Source organism: Vidua chalybeata, chromosome 9 (genome assembly GCF_026979565.1).
Source record: "Vidua chalybeata isolate OUT-0048 chromosome 9, bVidCha1 merged haplotype, whole genome shotgun sequence".
NCBI lineage: Eukaryota > Metazoa > Chordata > Aves > Passeriformes > Viduidae > Vidua > Vidua chalybeata.
The window spans coordinates 27,210,868-27,229,002 of NC_071538.1; the positions used below are offsets into that span (position 1 = coordinate 27,210,868).

Below are 18,135 nucleotides of genomic sequence, written 5' to 3' on the forward strand. Positions count from 1 at the left end.
GCTCTGAGCAAGCTGGGCATGAGGCAGACGTGGGCCTGGCAGCAGAGAGGACCAACACATTCCTGGTCTGTGCTGGGAATTGTGCTGCCACCAGGTCAAGGGAGGTGACTCTTCACCTCTGCTCAGCACCAGGGAGACCCTGCCAAGCCCAGCTCTGTACCCCAGGTACAAAAATGGAGCAGTGATACTGGAGCAGTCTGGCCAAGGGCCCTGAAGGAGTTGAGGAACTGGACAGTCTGTGAGGAGGAGAGACTGAGAGAGCTGGGGTTGTTCAGAAGTTGAAAGGAAAGCCAGATTTAAAGGCAGGAGATAGCCTTCAATTAAAATATAATATATAAACTTCACCCCAATTCACCTGTTCCTTCCCTTTGAAGAGCTGTGTATTGCCTGACCTTGTGAGTGTTGTTGCTCTCATGCATGGAATTCTTCTCAAGACATGGTCACATAAGTGTGACTCTCAACTGTATAGATGTCCTGCTTTCAATTTCAAAATGCTGCATCTTGTAAAATAATTCATTTTAACAGCCACAGGTGGGAATACTGGCACATAATTGTACTGTAGAAGTTAAGAATATTTGGGTTCCTTACTCCATTCCCCTGTACACAGGCTTGGCAGTGTTAATCCAGGAAGGTTTAGAAGATTATGTGTACATGACAGCCCTGAGGATTTCCATCATCGTGATTTTCCTTCCAAGTCTTTTTCTGAAGAGTGTAATGACCTATGACAACTAAGCTTTATTCTCTGAGGAGCCTGCCATTGCTTCTGTTTAATGGATCAGACAGTTTGTGATACATCAGCTCTAGACACTTTCTTCCCCATGTCAACCTGGGATACCTCTTCAATATTTCCCATCTGTGCTGACCTGTGTGATCCAGAGGTCACATGCTGAAGTCAAACCCAGAATCAAAACACTCACTCCTACCACGGGCCAGACTATTAATGCAACCCATTTAATTTACATCAACTTGGAACTTGACATTCAATTTCTCAGTCCAGAAGCAATTATTTTTAAAGGAACACGCCAACAATATTGCTTGGCTTAGAATGGTGAAAGTTCAAAAGGGTAAAAAACATTTCACACCATAAATAAAGAATTGATTATACTTGAAAACAAAGTTTGTAATTACTACTGACATTTCTGAGCCTAGATGAGGTGCCTTTTATGCTTTAAAAACTGATGTCATTCCTGCCACTGGCATTATGGGAACCTTATGTAAGGGTCTGAAATAGTCCTTTGCTGATATTTTAAGTACAAAGAAGAAAACATGAACATTTTGCCCAATTCCTGGGTCAAACACTTTTTTGTTGTCAAGAAGGGGTACAAAATTCTTTGTGGGTGCCTCCCTTCAGCCCAATAGTCTGTGAGCAGGACCACTGGCATAATTAGTAAAATTCTTAATTTCTTTTTCTTGTATGAAAGCCAAGCCTACAATGTGCTAAGAAAATTTAACTAGAATAGCCCTGTTTGCATCATCCAGTTACTCTTTTTCACTCAAAACCACGGTGCTTGTTTTCTCCATAGCTTTTTCACCCCTGGGTGGACTCTGCATGTCCAGCTGCAGACCAATATCCCTGAGCTTCACACAGAATATCCTGCTAACCAAACTGTGTGGTGCAAAAGCTGGAAACTGCCACTAAGAATTTGGACTAGCAAACAGGGCTCATCACAAAGTCTTTGGGAAGCAGCACCTCCCAGACCAGGCTGCAAGGACAGCGCTGGCACGGCAGCTCTAGCCAGAACTCAGGAACGTCTCACAGACGCTGGACATGGACAGCATTTCTCGCTCCCTCTGCTGGCTCTCAGGTACAGAAGGGGTACAGAGACCTGGCTCTCAGAGCTCTGCTGGTACCAAAATGCTGATTCCAATCCAAACAAATTGCATGTTTTCCCAGCAGCTGATACTTTTCTAGCAAGGTAATACACGCTTATGCTAAGCTGTGTAAAAACTTTCGTTTCTAAACAAAGTGATGAATGGCATGATACCATTTATGTTTATATTATAGCAGTTTAAAAGCAGCCTGCATACTTTAATTTTTTTATCTCAGTGTAGGTCAGTATTGTCAACATAACAAACATATGCAGGTTTGGCATGCAAGGATCATGCATTTCCCACTGCCAGAGGCCAGGCATATAAAATAATTATTTAGTAGTGAAGACCAACAGCAACTCTCCTTATTAGCCAGCATGCTGCAAATTTTGCAGAAAGGAATGAAGACAAATCCTTGATTCTCACCTCAAAACAATCCAGCCAGAAAACTGTGCCTTTCAAAATAGCAAAAAATGAAAGTTGGGGACCTTTTTAACTAGTAAGGTTTCTATAAGCAGAGCAATAAAGTACCCTGAATTAGCTGTTATGTATGTGTTTACATATGTGTGTATTTCTTTGTGTATCAGCACATGTGTGAGAACACACATTTATTCTACATGCACATGGTTCAGAACTACCAGCCCATGTACTTTTTCCTGACTGAACTCTACCAACTTCTCCCATGCCACTCATGAGCTCCTCTGTTATGTAGGGAAAGAGAAGTAATGCCTCTTAAATGTTTGGCTGTATAATTTAGTGTATTTCCAATAAACTGGATTTTAATGGGGTTCAAAATGGTGACATTATTAAGGCTTGTTTTGAAATCATCTGTTGAACAAAACACTGAACTATTAAATCAGGTCATTTTGTTTATCACTTGACATTTGACCTTAAATAAGCCATAAATTAAAAAGTATTGAGAAAGTAAAATATATTAGTCCCATAGCACAGGTCTTCTCTTTACTGTCTACTTGCCAAGCACTTTCTCCAGAGCAGTGAAAGCTGGATGTGTAGATTTAAAGAAAGCTCCTTTCTGTTTGGGCAGAAGTTGTACATCTGCTTAACTTTGCAATTTGCCAGTAACTGGACCAGAACAATGCAGTCTTACACGAAGCAGTGCTAGAAAGCACATGCTGTAAAGTAACTCCTGAGATGGACGATCCAATTCCGAAGGAGACGAGCAAAGTTCTGCTGTGAGTTTGGTGTGTGCAGGACCTTTGATTTCACACAGGTTTGTGCATGATTATCACTTAGACCACACTTCAAACTCAACTCTCATTAGTGGTAGCCTGTGCCATCAGATGTGTAACGCTGCTGGGCTGGGGAAAAAACAAGAAAGAAATGAAAGGACCAGAGAAATTCTTCAATAGAGAAAGACAGAACTGAGCAGGTTCATAAGCTCAGCCAAGAGGTGGCAAAATTGGATTGTAGAGAGGCTATAAATGCATGAGTTATGCCAATTAAAAAGGCTAGGAAAGGTTTATCCAGAGACTTAAGAAAGAAATCAAAAAGGTAAGTAGGCAGTGCTTGAAGAAGGCCCCAGGAGGAAAATTCTTACTGGATAGACTTGATTTAACAAGTAGTCAATCATATGATGGAATGACCCACCAAGAATGAGTGTTGGGGAAAAAACCAGATGCTTTAAAAGCATTATTCCTGATGCAAAACAATATCCAACTGCCTTTTTTTTTTTTTTTCTTTAAGCATTTTCTTCCAGGTACTGGACATCCAAATTCATTACATCTGAGGACCTTATCTGTCTTTGTGTTGCAAGATCTGGGAGCTTATGGATTAAAAGCCATTCATCCCCTCCTCCTTCCCTTCAAGGAAAAAGCTTTTCATGCTAAAAAGTGTTTATGTGCAACACTGTTTAACACAGAGAGATGTGCCAGATTCAAAATATCCACTGCTTCCAGGCTCTGTCAATCACACTGGACTACATTATACAACTTAACATATCAGTGCAACTAGAAAATAGATCGTAGTAACGATGGGTCAGCTGTCAAATTTTAAAGCATACAACTCTATACATGCTCTGAAAAGAATAATGGTAGATGCTTCCTAATGTTTGAATATCATATATTTCTAACAAAAAAAAAAAACCAAAAAACCCAAAGCATCTGACCTTTGTGCACTCCTTTGGCGATGAATAATGCAGAAGTGATGGCTGACATGTCTTTGCATTCCTAGTTGCAACTTGCAACAAAGAGAGAGATTGTAATACATACTTCTCATTAAAAAATATACATAGGTATATCAGGGCTCTAAATATCAGTCACAGTGCTACAAAACCAGGTTTGGGAACTAATTCTGTAAAGAGTTGTCATGAAAAGCTTGAGAGCTCATTTCCTCATGATCAAGGTTCAGCTTTTGCTAAATTTTAACACAGAGTGGCATTACCAGTAAAAACACTTTTCTGTCAAAAACTTCCCTTGTATAAGAGGAATAACAGGGAAAAGCTGAAATTTTCAATTAAGCCAAATTTTATTTCACTACAAGGAGTCCTCTGCATAGTCAGTGCCCACGCTAGGTGCATATTTTGTTTCTAGGATTTGAAATTGTTTCAGTCTCTACTTGGAGCGCATTAATTGTGGTAAGTGGATCTGATAATGAAGTACAAACACATCCTTCATGAGCTATGAGATTCCACTATTCATCCAAGTAGCATCATTCATTTTGATCCTATTGGACCTTATTCTATTTTTCTGAAGTGTGGATAATACACAAACATTCAGATTCTAGTGAGTGAAACCCAAGCTGCAGAATATTGTAATCACAGAAATGTTTTCAGGTGTTATTAACAACACTTAGGGATATATGCTACTCTTTTCTGAAGTCTTTCACTAAGTCAGGATTCTTTAACCAGTGGTAAACACTGGTTTACAAGTGTTTACAACCATTTGGTTTACAAATCAACTGGTTTACAACCATTACAAGTAGAGTCAATGCCTTCAAGCAATCGCTCTCACAGTCTGCTGCCATGCAGGGGACAAGTTAAGTCATAAGAAGATTAATTTTTGCCAAAAAAAAAAAAAGCTATTAGGCTTTCATAAACTGTCTCAAGATATGGGCTGTTAAGGAAAGAGCTGTCATGAAAAACACAAGTCAGTCTTAGTTGCTGTGGTGATTTATATGGTGAAAGAATGTAAAAATTACACTTTCTCTTACTAAATGGTATTTCTTAAAGCTGTTCAAGAGGAACACTACCTACAGTAGAAATGAAATTGAAATGTCCCACTAGTTCTGTAATGGTAACTGATAAAGGAATGGCAGATTCATAAATTCTTCCAGCTACAACCCAATTTCAGTGCTGCCCACAATGTTCTGAGGTATTGCTGCCCTTGCATGGCCATTACCTTACAAAGTGTGTGAATTGTGAGCTCAACTTTGGCTTTCCTTCTGGAGAACTATCCAGAAAGAGTAATCACACTATGATTACTAACAGTGTGCTTGGTCTGGGAGCTAAGCATGTGACAAATCATTAGTGCTTACTGCAAAGAAAGCAGTTTGATTGTGAATGAAGCGACAAGCAAGAAACCAAGGATCATGCCTCATTCTTGGGGCCTGAAAGAATTTGCTGCCCCCTGGAAAAGACCACGGACCAGTGGTAAAGGACACACTTTGTCTTTCTCAGAGAATACTCTGATCATTTCCAAAAATTAAGAAAAAAGGAGAGAAGGAAAAACTCTGTGGCAGAAATAGAGGAGGAGCCAACCATTGGTGACAATGTGAACATCTCCTTACCAGGATGCTACTAACTGAAGCAATGTTAAATAGCATTAGTGGGTAGAATCATTAAAAGCTTGTCCAAATGCTCTTTCAAGATCAGAGACTTTAGCAGAGTTGGAAAAGCACTTTAAAGTGCTAATTGTCTGTTTGGTGTAGGGTTTTTACAGGCAGTATGCGCCTGCCAGGCCCTGAGGGCATCCTGTGTTGGTCCAGCCCATGCCTACGCTGCCCATGGAGTGCTGGAGCCCCTGGAGACTGGCTGGGAGCATGGACAGGAGCTTCTCCTCCCCCTTCCTCCTGTGCTTTTGAACACAGGGACACGTGGAGATCACAGGGGCTGGGACAGAGATGGGGCAGCGCTGTAGGAATCTGTCCAGGAAAGCAGTAAATGCCACGCTCAGAGAACAGCCACTTTTTCATGTTGTGCTGCTCATCTGACTGACACCACCAAGCTGGTTTTGTAAGGAAACATTTCACAGGAGTCCAGCAGTGAAAAAGGGATCCTATACTGACTGTGAATACAGTTTGGGCAGTGAAGAAATATGTTTGCATGCCAATTACAGCCTCTGTGGTTCCAGAGTGGTAAGAAGTCGAGAGAGAGATCTCAAGCCCTAATTCTAATTTTTCAGCAATTCATCTGTGTAGTACACAAAAATGTACTTGGAATTTTTTCTTAAACCAGCTAATTTTGATGGATATTTCATGGTATCAACCATTTTCTTTCTTGAAACTTTGCTTGTATAGGAATAATAATTAGCCAACAGTACCTCTGGACCTGTTAATTTTGAGGGCCTCTCTTGCCTGTGGGAGAAGTTTTAGTCCCACTGAAAAGAGGAGAAAGGTTCTTAACTTGAAAATTGCTTTTTCTCTCTGTATTTTCTCTTTTTTTATCCTCATTCTTTCCTTGCTCAACTTTGTCTTATTCTAAAGTCTCAGAATCAAGAGAAAATAACCTTTTAAACTGTGATGACAGGCCAAGACATAAAGTGAATTAACCTGGCCTAATGGAGGAATGATTGACTACCATGGTGTGAACAGCTGAGAGGCAGATAAGGAAATAAATGAAAATATAAAATTTGGATTTTGGAGATGAGATCTTTATGTCTGTCCCACACTGTCAGAGGCCAGGGGAGAGGAGGATGGCTGGCTCAGTCTGCCCTGCTGTCTGGTGGGTGCTCTGCCCACAGCAGCACCTACAGACATGCAGGGAGATGGAAGCTCTGTGGTTCTGTCAGCCTGCCTTAAGAGCAGAATGAAAGCCCAAATAATTCAGTTTCTAAGTACTGGTCCCATGACATTCCCAGTTCAGTGTCTGGCTTGAGGTTTTCTTTACTTAGCTGAGTGTTCAGCACTCTCCCATACTGGCCATTTATCTGCCTCATCTTCTGGCTCTGGGAGACAGTTTCTTTCCCCCATGCATATGGCAGGAATTCAATATGCATACGACACCAGTCTGATCATATCATTTCTCTTGCAGTAGTCCAACAGGCTGGGAAAAGGGCCAAGGAAATTTAAAAGGGGAAAACAGAAAACAAGACAAACGAAAAGGCCAAAAACCATTTAGGAATTCCTGATGGCAAAGCAAGCAGCAGTGCTGGTGGCACAGCTGGCACACAGCAGATAGCAAGACAGCAGCAGTGGCCAGGCCCTCAGCAGCCAGCACTCGTGTGTGGCAGCAGGCACCCTGCCTGCAGCCAGGGGAGTGGGCTCTGCTGCTCTCATCCTCACCGTGCAGAAGGAGAATGCATGGACTTCACCCCTGCTCCCAGCACTGTCCCCCTGCCTGGGGACCGTGGGCAGCACAGATTTTTAAGCACAGGGAGCAGGACCTGCCTGCCTGGCATACTCCCTGCTCCTTGGGCTCCGCTCCACTCTGGAATGTGTCACTTGGTAGACCTTGCAAGTTCAGGAGCTCTCTAATTTTGACATGGTGTTAAGTTTATTACAACCTGGTGAAATGAGTCACTACCAAATACATAGCTCTGCCTTTCTCCTTTCTCACAGGTTTTCATGAGCGGAGTGAAAAGTTTAACCTTTCAAATAACAGCCTTTTTAACAAAGGTGCAGTGCTAGAGCAATACAATATATCCACAGTATGAAAGGACACAGTTCTGGGGTAACTATTGCCTTTACCTCGCAGCAACAAATCACAAGACCTTTAAATAAAAGCCCAATTTATTAAAAGTACTGTTGTGCTAGGGGGCCAGGATGCCAAGGCAATATAAAAAAAGCTAGGGCTTGCTACTGCAGAAGTACTGAGACCTCTTGAAATCTGAGTATCCACAAACACTGATTTAAAAGGGAACGGGAGAAGTTTAACCCTTTGTAGAACCTGTGCAGAAATTTTCTATCTTAGATCCGGATAAGGAATATCTAATGTCCTCAAAGAGTTTCTAGCTGGGATAAAGTCTCCAGACTGGGATTTATGGATTTATTTTTAAGAATCAAAATGTCAAAATAATTTTGATTACAGATTTGATCCTTTTAAGACTTTCAGTAGGACTACTGACTACTTTTCAAGTCACCTGAAAAATCACTGTTTGTAACAAGATATTTATTCCTTTCTCCCAGTTTATGAGGGAAATGTTTTAACACATAGACATGTGTTTAAGTTCCATTATCTCCTGCCCTTAGACTTAAAACTGTAGTCCAAAAAGTGGATATTCTCAGTTTTTTCAGTTCAGTTACACTAATTTGTTAGCAATTTTATCCAATAAGTTCAAAGATGCTTGTTACATATTGACAACAATCCTCAGTTTGATTAGATCTTTCCATTTCAATGGCTTTTTTGGATCAGGCCCTTGCAATGCAGGGTGTGTGGATTATTATTTCTGCATATAACCTACTTTGGTGAAGTATGATTATGACATTATTATGAGTGCTTTACTGAGGATAGAGGCATAATAAAATGAATGTGGTTTATTAAATAAAATCTCTGTCCTCTTGGAATATGAAGGCACATCAGCACATACAGCTATTCAGGTGTTAAGGCTGGAAAAGCTCCTGAGTTACAGCTGCAGAAATGCAGGATTTGGGGTGTCAGTGAAATATGCTGCAGATGAGAGGATCTGACCTTTTTTCCTGTTAGCTCATCTCCATTATATAAGCACCATATAGTAAATAGTCTTGATCAAGGACTCACCTGCTACCTTGAATCACACTACTGCTATCAACTCTAATCTTAAATCTTTAATTCTCATTTAAAACTAGGGGCTTATTTATATTTTGGCTATAACTGGAGAAATTGCTTGTCCAGATCGGAGGTAAACCTTCCTGCCAAAGTGTGGGCAAACTGTTTAGTAAGAATAACTATTTTGGGGTTTTTTTTTCTCATTAAAGTTATATATATAGCATCCAACAGGTATGTAACTAAACTTACTTATGGTTTTTAAAAATGTAATTTAATTTGCATGCAGGGTCAGTAGAAATTTCAGGGTCTCAAATACTTTTCTCTCCCTCATGCTTTGGAGAGTCCTGCATTGTGAATGGTGAGATTATAGATTGAAAAATTGATTCAAGATTGATATATTTACATACATTCTGACACATTTTTTTTCCAGACCAGTTAAGAGTTTCAGACCGGGGGAGTAAGTCCTCCATATGAACAAAAGCCATAGAATCATCATGACCCAAATCAGGCAAACAAGCCAGGTGAAGGCAACTAATAAGGAAATGAGAGGACAAAGGATGGTTAATCAACAAAACACACCTGTTTGTCTCACAGAGCTTAGAAGTTTCCACATTAGGACAAGTCAGAAAGGAAAGAAACTGGAGGTCTGGACATCCCCGACCGGAGTGAAGAGAAAGCAGTGGCATGTGAAGAGGTAAGGGTGCTTGGGACAGCCTGGGAGACGCTGGAAGCCTGGGTAGAAGCCTCAGACTGTGCTCTCTTAGGCAGAACAAAAGAACAACAGCAACACTCAGTGACAGGATAGGGAAGGACAGTTAAGGGGAAGGGCTGGAACAAAAACAAGTCTCGATGCCACTCTGAAGAAAAGTAAGTAGGGGATTCAAGGAGAAAGCAGTGGTGTCCATAAGCTTTTGTACTTGTTATGTTGGAGACAGCAGTCATACATTATACGTGACATGAAGTTCACAAGCTTCTCGGGAGATGAATGGAATGAGAAACTGAAGGCTGGATAAATTAATATAGCCATTATTATTTTTTTTTTCCGTCAGAGGGAACAAGCGGGTGGAGTTAGAACAGTACTGTAGCCCCAGAAGCACGCAGTCCGAACCTGACCGGTTTGCGGCTGTGCTAAATAGTGCTGGCTGTGGTGGAATAAAGGCAGGATGGACGCATCTCTTTCAGGATTACGGCTAGCTGTACATTGGACTCTTTTTGCACTGTAAGGGCAGGGCTGTGCACACAGTGTTGGTTGTTTTGCCGCGGGCGGTGGAGCAGTGCCGCCCCGCGGGGCCGGGCTCGGCCCTGCCCGGCGGGCCCCCCTCCCCGGCCCAGGCCCCGGCCCTTACCGGCGAAGCCCGGCGGGCAGCGGCAGATGTAGCCCTCGGCCCGGTCGTAGCGGAAGGCCGGCGGCAGCCCCGGGACGAGCCCGTAGAGGCCGGCCCAGGAGCGCTCCACGCAGTCGCCGCCGGCGAGGCAGGGGCTGCTGCGGCACTCGCCGATGTCCTCCTCGCAGCGGGGGCCCGCGTAGCCTGCGGAGACACGGCCGCAAGGTCAGGCCTGTGACACGGGGCTCCAGCCGCCCCTCCAGCCTGGCCTTCAGCGCTGCCGGGGATGGGGCAGCCGCAGCTTCTCTGGGCAGCCTGTGCCAGCGCCTCGCCACCCTCGCAGTAAAGAATTTTTCCCTAATATCTAATTTAAACCTATTCTCAGTTTGGAGCCATTTCCCCTTGTCGTGTCACCACATTCCCTCTCCATATTTCTTGGAGGTGCCTTTTAGGAACAGGAAGGCTAGATAGTCTTTAAGTTCCCTTGCAACACAAACTGTTCTACAATTCTGTCATTCCGTGTGCTGTTCTTCTCTTCCAGACCCCAAAATATACCCTGTGAATAGTAGCTGCACATGGTTTCAGTGTTCCTCAGCTCCTTGACGCTGCGAGTGTTCGCTTGCAGCTCCCTGCCAGGGCTTGGCAGCCGGACATTGCTGTGGTTACTCCACATCAGTGAGCTGAGCTGTGCCATAAAGGATTTGTTTGGGTCTTTTTTAGGCAGTAATGTGGAGATTTGTGTGGGTAACAAGGTGCTGCATTGTGGTGTAATACACTTTCAGGTTGTGGGAAAGCAGAGGAGGGCAGAGAGTATAAATAATTTGGTGGTTTTAAAGTATTTCATCTGGAGGCTTAAGTGCTACAATGATGCCTGAATTCTGGAAAATGTTAAGGGTTCTGCCTAATTTTTCATTATCTGTTGCACCAAGGCTTGTGTAGTGCAACAACAGTGAGGCATTTAGGGCTGACTGCTGTCTGTGCTGCTGCATCCTCAGTAAGCTCATAAACTCCTTCAGACATAAACTCCTTAGAGAGGCTTCTTGTAGTTTGTGTGCTGATAGAGTTGTGTGGTCTCTAAAGAGCATCAGCACCGTGATGTGGAGCCTGTTTGCAAACAGTTGGTAGAGAACACAACCCCTGGGTTCCACTGCCCATTGCCAGACACAAGTTTTTAGACTGGTTTAAAGGTTGTGTTAATGAGGACTAAAAACAGTGCCAGCTGCAGCAGTGATGCATGTGTCACACGGTTTGAAGGATTAAGTCACAGGGAGATGGCTCCCAGCTTTGACTTATCTCCTGTCTTGGCACCATAATGCTGGTGCCTTTGTTTTGCCCACTTCTGCTGTTCAGGACAATCAATTCTTAGCTGGAAAAGCAAGCAACTTACCCAAAGGGCTCTGCCTTATGATGAGTGAAGCCCATGTAAACACAAGGCCACAGAGGACTTCTGAGGGTATGGAGCCTCTTTTATTTTACTATTATCAGGGAGAAAAAAAAAAAAAAGTCTCTATTACTACTCAAGGAACATGTATAGGAGAACTTGGAGCTTACCTGGCCAACAGTGGCACGTGTAATTGTCAGCGTGGTCCTCACAAGTGGCGTTGTTGTAGCATGGTTGTGACCAACACAAGGGAACGAGGGTCTCGCAGTGCGAGCCCATAAATCCAGTCCCGGTGCAGTTGCAGCTGTACCTGCAACACAGAATGCAATATTCACTCGGGCTGGAAGTCAAGAGATCTGGGCTTTGTTCCCAAACCTGCGCAGGCTTCTTGTGTAGCCTTGGCTCGCAGCTTACAGGGGTGAGTCCAGCTTGAGACCACCATCTGGTGCTTTAGGAGAAACTGCAGAAACTGGGAACCAACAATGAGCTTTTCCCTGAAGTATGTGGTTTTGTCTGGGGAAAAAGAACTGCTTGTGGGTTGGTTTTGACACAACCCTAAGAATGATTGATCCTTCTTTTTTCTTCTTCTTTTTTAATTTTTGGGAGAAAAAAAAAGTTTGTGGTATTTTCAATGTTTTTTTTTTTTTAATTTTGTTTTGTTGGATTAACATTATTCACAAACTGAAAAGGGAGGAGGCAGTATCCCTTCCTCTTGGACTGGTAGAAATTGCATTGGCAGAAAAATAAGGAATTTTATTTTTCCTCAACTAAATGATTTTTTTTTTCCCTGCAAACCAGCTTTTTATTGTTAGGTTAGAACAAAAATGTCAATTGCTTGCTAAGTCCCAATAACAACAGCAATACAGTTCCCTTTTGATAGCAGTGCAACTACCACATAAGTAAACAAACTAGTGTACATATAGAAATTAGCAACGTGCAGATATCACTAATGTCTGGGAAGTTTTGTTTGCTTTTTTTTTTTCCTGGAGAGCTGAGTGCTATAAAAAGCAGCACACCTGTTATTTGGTCATCAAGTATAAAGTTAACATGTCATATGAAAATACAGGCTTTTGCAAGATACAAGTTAATTGTGCAGGCTTGTATGATCTTCACCTAAAAAAATTATAGGAAACAAAAATTTCTTCTTCTATTTTCTTTTACATTAACGTGATAACACCATTATTGCACAATTGTATTTGTAGGGCATCTTGCTGAGCAAGATATAAGTATACTTATTTAATAATTTCTGTGCTTTATATCCAACTCTTAGAGTAAATATATGAAGAGAAAGCGAAATTGTTGAACATAAAGCAACATCAGAGAACAACTGGCTCCTGCAGTCTAACAAACCAAAAAGTGTAAACTTTTTACTACACTGTTTAAGTGTGTGCATAAGCAGAAACTTCTGGCTGGCCAGTTTATTACTGGTGTATGGATTATTCCTAAATAAAAACCAGAGATGACTCAGACCAGGTGGTATTTGAATTTCAGATATAAAAAGTAATGAGGAAGATGTGAATCAGAAAAGTAATTTTCATTCTGAGGTATGTTCCCAAACCTGAAGTCTCCTTCTTCTGCTGAGTTTTTCACACCTTTCTCCCATGCATCTTCAGTTTGGTGCTGTTTAGCTTTGGTGAAAGCTTATTTTTCTGCCTGTGTCCCAGTTACTTTTCCCTTTGGTTCAGAATCATGGAGCAGGGAGGAATATCCAGAACTCATTGCTTAATATGCAGCCCCACCTGTGTGCCTTTTTCTTGGGTATCTTTTAGCATTTGACATTGCTGTTGACCTTCAGGGATTCTGGATGGTGCCCTGCTTGTGAGCAGGCTACAGCTGAGCAGGCAGATGGCTTTTTATAGTAAGAGTGATAATTTAGATACTCTATCTAGCATATTTGACTTCTTGTTTGATATTCTCACAATCTGCAGAGAGCAAGACATGTAGGCATTCTTTCCTATGGAATCTCCTATGGACATTAGAGCTCCTGGGAACATGGAGAAAAGACATGGATCATGCAGGATATCCTCTATGACTAGGTACACTAGGTGTTCTAGTCCAGCTAAGTCTGTAAACTGTTGAGTTTAAATAAGAATGTTTACTTATGTGAAAATGTTTTTTGAAGAGATCAGCTTGTACTTCATTGTATTCATGAAACATCACTGGAAGGTCAGTCTGAAATTTGCGAGAGAATTTGTTTTGATATTTGTATTTTCAGCTTTTTGTGCTAAATCCATTGCCTTGTACACATTTCTGTGTGAGCTGGTGGCAGACACCAAAGCCTCAGCTGTACTGTAGATTAGTAAGAAAAGGAAAACTCCTGCTTAGGTACCACAATTCTTCATTTATCCCCAAAAATACACAAAAGAAAGGAAATTGCTGGACACCTTCTGTTTTGAATTGCTTTGTTGTCCATTCCTTTCCATCATGTAACAAATACAGAAAGAGCTCCAATTGTTCTCCAGATACCCTGCAGTACTACAAGCCAATTAAAATTGGTCTTGTATGTACCTCAGATTTAAAAGCCAGGAGAAAAATGAGCAGGATTAAGTCTGGCCTGAATGAGCATCCCAGTTGCTCACCTCACACATGTATCCTCAAAAGGCTTCCAGGTTGCTGCACAGGTCTGAGTCAGGTCCAAGGTGACCCCCTCTCACTGCTGTCATGCTTTAGCTACACTGGGAAATAATAAATTGCTTTGTCCTGCTCAGAGCTATTTAGCACTGCTGAAAAGAAGCTCCACGAGGCTGGTGCCATGCCACCACACTGCACAAAAACTCATCCCCAGAATATGATCTCTTACCCCCTCACTCAAGGCAAGCACGCCTTTTGCTAACATCACTTCTGGACTGATTTTTTGGGCACTAATATCTTCAAAACTGCTTTATAAAAACTGGAAAATACACAATAAAGGACAAATCCTGTACTGGCAAGAGGAGCAACTGCATGAATACACCGGGGAACTTTCAGACTGAGTTTATATACATATGTGTGTTCAGTTTGGGAAGCTCGTGCTGAGCCAGAAAATGCAGTATTGGTGAGTGAATGCCAGAGCTCCACTTAGACCTCTGTGTTGGGCCAGTAACAGTAGGTGGAGAATCTCACTTTTCCATTGCCTTGTATTCTCTTTTTTTTTTAATTACTATTGTTATTTTTTTGCCCATGGGCTGCAGGTTGTTTTGAACAAGTAGCTGTTGTACTATATACCTGTAAAGTTTCTGACACATTTCCTAATGATAGCTATTACTATGGTTACAGTTATTACAGTTTTTCTCTGCCTCTCTTCTAGTCCTTCTGTCTGTCAGTGTGGGCAGCTGCTGTCAGCAAATTCAGTTTTATAGAGTCTCACATATTTCTTGGAAACTAAAGTTTGGTAAGCATTAGAAACAGAATTGATATCTAAATGACACTACTAACAGCCAAGAAAACAGCGTGTTGTAAATATTTAACGTACAAATATGAAAAATACACTTCTCGGTCAGTCTTTGCCATAAATGTTTTGTTGTCCTATTGGCTCTGACACCAGACTGGCATTCTTTAATGGTTTTCAAACCGAAACTGAAATTAGTGCAGGACCAAGGAGTGAAATCTGGAATGTGGAAGGAGGTGAGCTAGCAGGCCAGGCAGGCTCCCGTAGCGTTCCCATCTGCAGAGGCATCCCAGGAGCAGCTGGCTGAGCCCTGCCCAGGGCGGGCACACCTACCCGTTGGCCCCGTCCGCGCAGTGTCCCCCGTGCAGGCAGGGCTGGCTGGAGCACTCGTCGATGTCGGTGCCGCAGAGGTCCCCGAGGAAGCCCCGCGCGCACGAGCAGGAGAAGCTCCCCAGGGAATCGTGGCAGGTCCCCCCGTTCAGGCATGGCTGGGACAAGCACTCATCGATTTCCACCTCACAGTTCGTACCTTCAAAAGCAAAGACAATAAACCCCAGGCTTAGGAGACAGCTTTGGAAATCTCAGCAAGAACTGTCTGAAGTACAATAGTCACATAATATTTTTTTTCTTTATGCAGTTGCCTGGTTTTTAAAGGCATTTCCTCCTCAACGTGCTTTGCACAACTAGTTTTTTCAAGGCTTGGCAGATTTTGCAAAATAACAAGTCAGTTGTTTTTGCAAGAATAGGTAAAATAACTTTTTCTGTTGAACATGGAGACAGGACAAACTAAATTTTCAGTTTATTTAAACAATGCTGCTATCCTGTTTACATAATACAGAAGTGACCAGCAGTTCATTGATCTCAGAAGAGTCCATTTAAAGTTGGCCTTCAAATGGAGAATTCACAATTTTTTTAATTCATTGGGAAGTGTCTTGTTTAGCAGTGGATTATTGTTTAAATTTTTTTAAGGCTTACCAATGTGCAAGTAAATGGGTCTATAGTGCCATGTTTGCAGCAGGTCAGAATCTTGGAGCTGCTCTTCAGAGGTAATTGCTGGAAATGAATCAGTTCTAACGTGACTTCACAGCTATTTGTGATAGTTGGCAGGTTAAATATACACTCCTTTTTCTTATCTCTAGCACAGACCAGGAGACACTAACAAGATTTAATAACCAATGCCTTGCAGCTTTGATTATTTCAGGGTTTTGTATGCTTATGCACTTACTTAGTGTTTGGAGCAATAGAGTAATATTTTCAAATAATTTTCAACTGCCAAGTCAGGTTTTTTTTCGCAGCTACAGTATCAGCCACAAAACAGATGCAAAGTGGCAAATTCTAATGAAGAAGCTGCTTTGAAGTGAATTTCCTTATTTTTTATTTGGCTTGTTGAAGTAGCTGCAGTATTGAAAATTTTACAGGAGAATTTCCTACTTGAAAAAAAAAACCTGCAGCCCTAAGCATGGGTTCTTTTTTTTTTTTTTCTTCTTTTTTTTTGTAAAAGTGAAGTTTTCAGTACAAGATGATCGGGTAGACTTTCAACAGACGGAACAGGCATGTTTGATGATGGGTATCACTCTTGCAATTTATTTAGGAGCTCATCTCTAATTCTTTATTTATGCTTCTTTTGTCAGTTCTGTACTGCTGTGAAATTTGTACATTATAACTTTGAGCATCTTTCTTAAAACACAGAGGTTGATAATATTTAGCACTGTCACTTCATGAATAATTTATTTTGATGCTTGTGAGCATCTTTGTTTTAAAAGAATAAATCTGTACTGTGGATAAGTACCAGGAAAAATCTTAAAATGCCAAACCAAAAATTGCAGATGTTGCCTCATAGCTATTTTTCATTGTCTTTAAGCATTAAAGTGCAAGTTCCTATTTTCAGCAGTTGAGAAATAGTTCCTTGAGACCACATAGTGGATGGGGAAGCTGCCAGTGGCATGCCCCCAGTTCAAGGTTCACTGCTCAGCTAACCACTACTTTCAGTGGGAGCCTGCCACGAGAGCCCGGCACAGGACCGCTCTCTTACGGCTTTATGGTAATGTACATTACAGCCAGATACAGTCAGCAGTCCCTCTGTGGTCATTGCCCTGTGAATTCGCTGTAATTATAAACAATGTGTTTGCAGAAGTGTGTCTAGTGACCGTAAATCTGCCAGAGCTTGTTAACAGCTTACTGCGAACACTAAAAATCATGTGACAAAACAAGCCCTGTTCAACTGATCCTCAGCTCAGCCAAATTTAAAACTACAGGCCTGAGAACAGCCTGACAATTAACATGAGAACATAGCGTTGTTGTTTTGGTTCATGTCTTTAATCTATCAAGCCCAGTAACCTGCCTTCGGCAATGTTGCCTCAGAAGAAAACTTCTCCCTGTATAATGCATCCAGCCAATGTGATCTGCCATGCAGACAGGGGGAATCCCTTCCTAGCCTCCGCTGAGTCTGCTGTCAGGCTTTCTTAGATGTGTAGAAGAGAGATGAAAAGATTAGATCTGCATTTTCACCTCAGTCTAACATTCTGTCATAAATATGCTGTATGCCAAATATCATATGCCAGGCGGCAAGGAGAGCACCAAGGAGCCCCGCTGCAGTTATTGCACAGCACCACCACGAGCTGAGACACCCTGGGTGTCCTGGAGCAGGCTGAGCATCCCTGCATGTACCAAACCACACAAATGGTTTGAATTGAAATGCTGGGAAGGTGGGGAGAAGTCACATTCGTAACTTTTGCTGTTTCTCTGAAGAACCAGGGTTGTTTCTTATACTGCTTGCTTCTCCACTGAGTCCTACTCATTGAGTCCTTCTGTCCACAGCCCCAGTCAATAAAAAGTAAACACAAGTGAGGATGAAGGACACACAGCCAATGTTTTCAAACTTGCATGCCTACAGATAGCATCTAAAATCACTTTCTGCTCAAAGATACTAGGGGTTTGCAGGCTCAGTATACTTCTATGAGGACCTGCACACTCTTAGTATGGCTGGAAATTGGTAACCAGGTCACCTTTTCTGCTCTCCTGCACTGAAATGCTGTACTCAGGCCCAGCAGGTCTAGAGGGCTTTCCCCAAATTCCTAATTCTGTATAAAGTAATCTGTGTGCCATTATTTGGATGGAGAGTGTCACATGACTAATTTATAGGCACCAGGCTTGAAGCGACAGGAAGAGATCAAAAATTAGAGGGAGAAGTTGTGTTTTTTTGATCAAGGTTTGTCCCTTTTAAGCTTGGGCATCTCATCAGAGCTGAATATCTAGGCTGGCTAGGACACAAGGTGGGGAGTGCTGGTTTGAAACTGGAAAGCTGGGGAAGGAAACAGGCTGTGCACTGCTGGCAATTGCTGTTGGATATACTGTGTGGTTTGCTGTTACATCCAAAACGACAGGGACATGAGCT

At 42.1% G+C, this 18,135-nt stretch overlaps 1 protein-coding gene across 1 annotated transcript in view; it reads right to left on the minus strand.

Annotated features, from left to right (window-relative positions):
• CRB1 (crumbs cell polarity complex component 1) overlaps positions 1–18,135 on the minus strand; it is a 94,968-nt gene that overhangs the window by 46,103 nt on the left and 30,730 nt on the right. Inside the window, exons 4-6 of the mRNA XM_053951116.1 lie at positions 15,075–15,270; positions 11,545–11,684; positions 10,015–10,197 (exon numbers count right to left, since the gene is read on the minus strand). Of these exons, the coding sequence (XP_053807091.1) occupies positions 10,015–10,197; positions 11,545–11,684; positions 15,075–15,270 (519 nt within the window). The remainder of the gene's footprint in view (positions 1–10,014; positions 10,198–11,544; positions 11,685–15,074; positions 15,271–18,135) is intronic.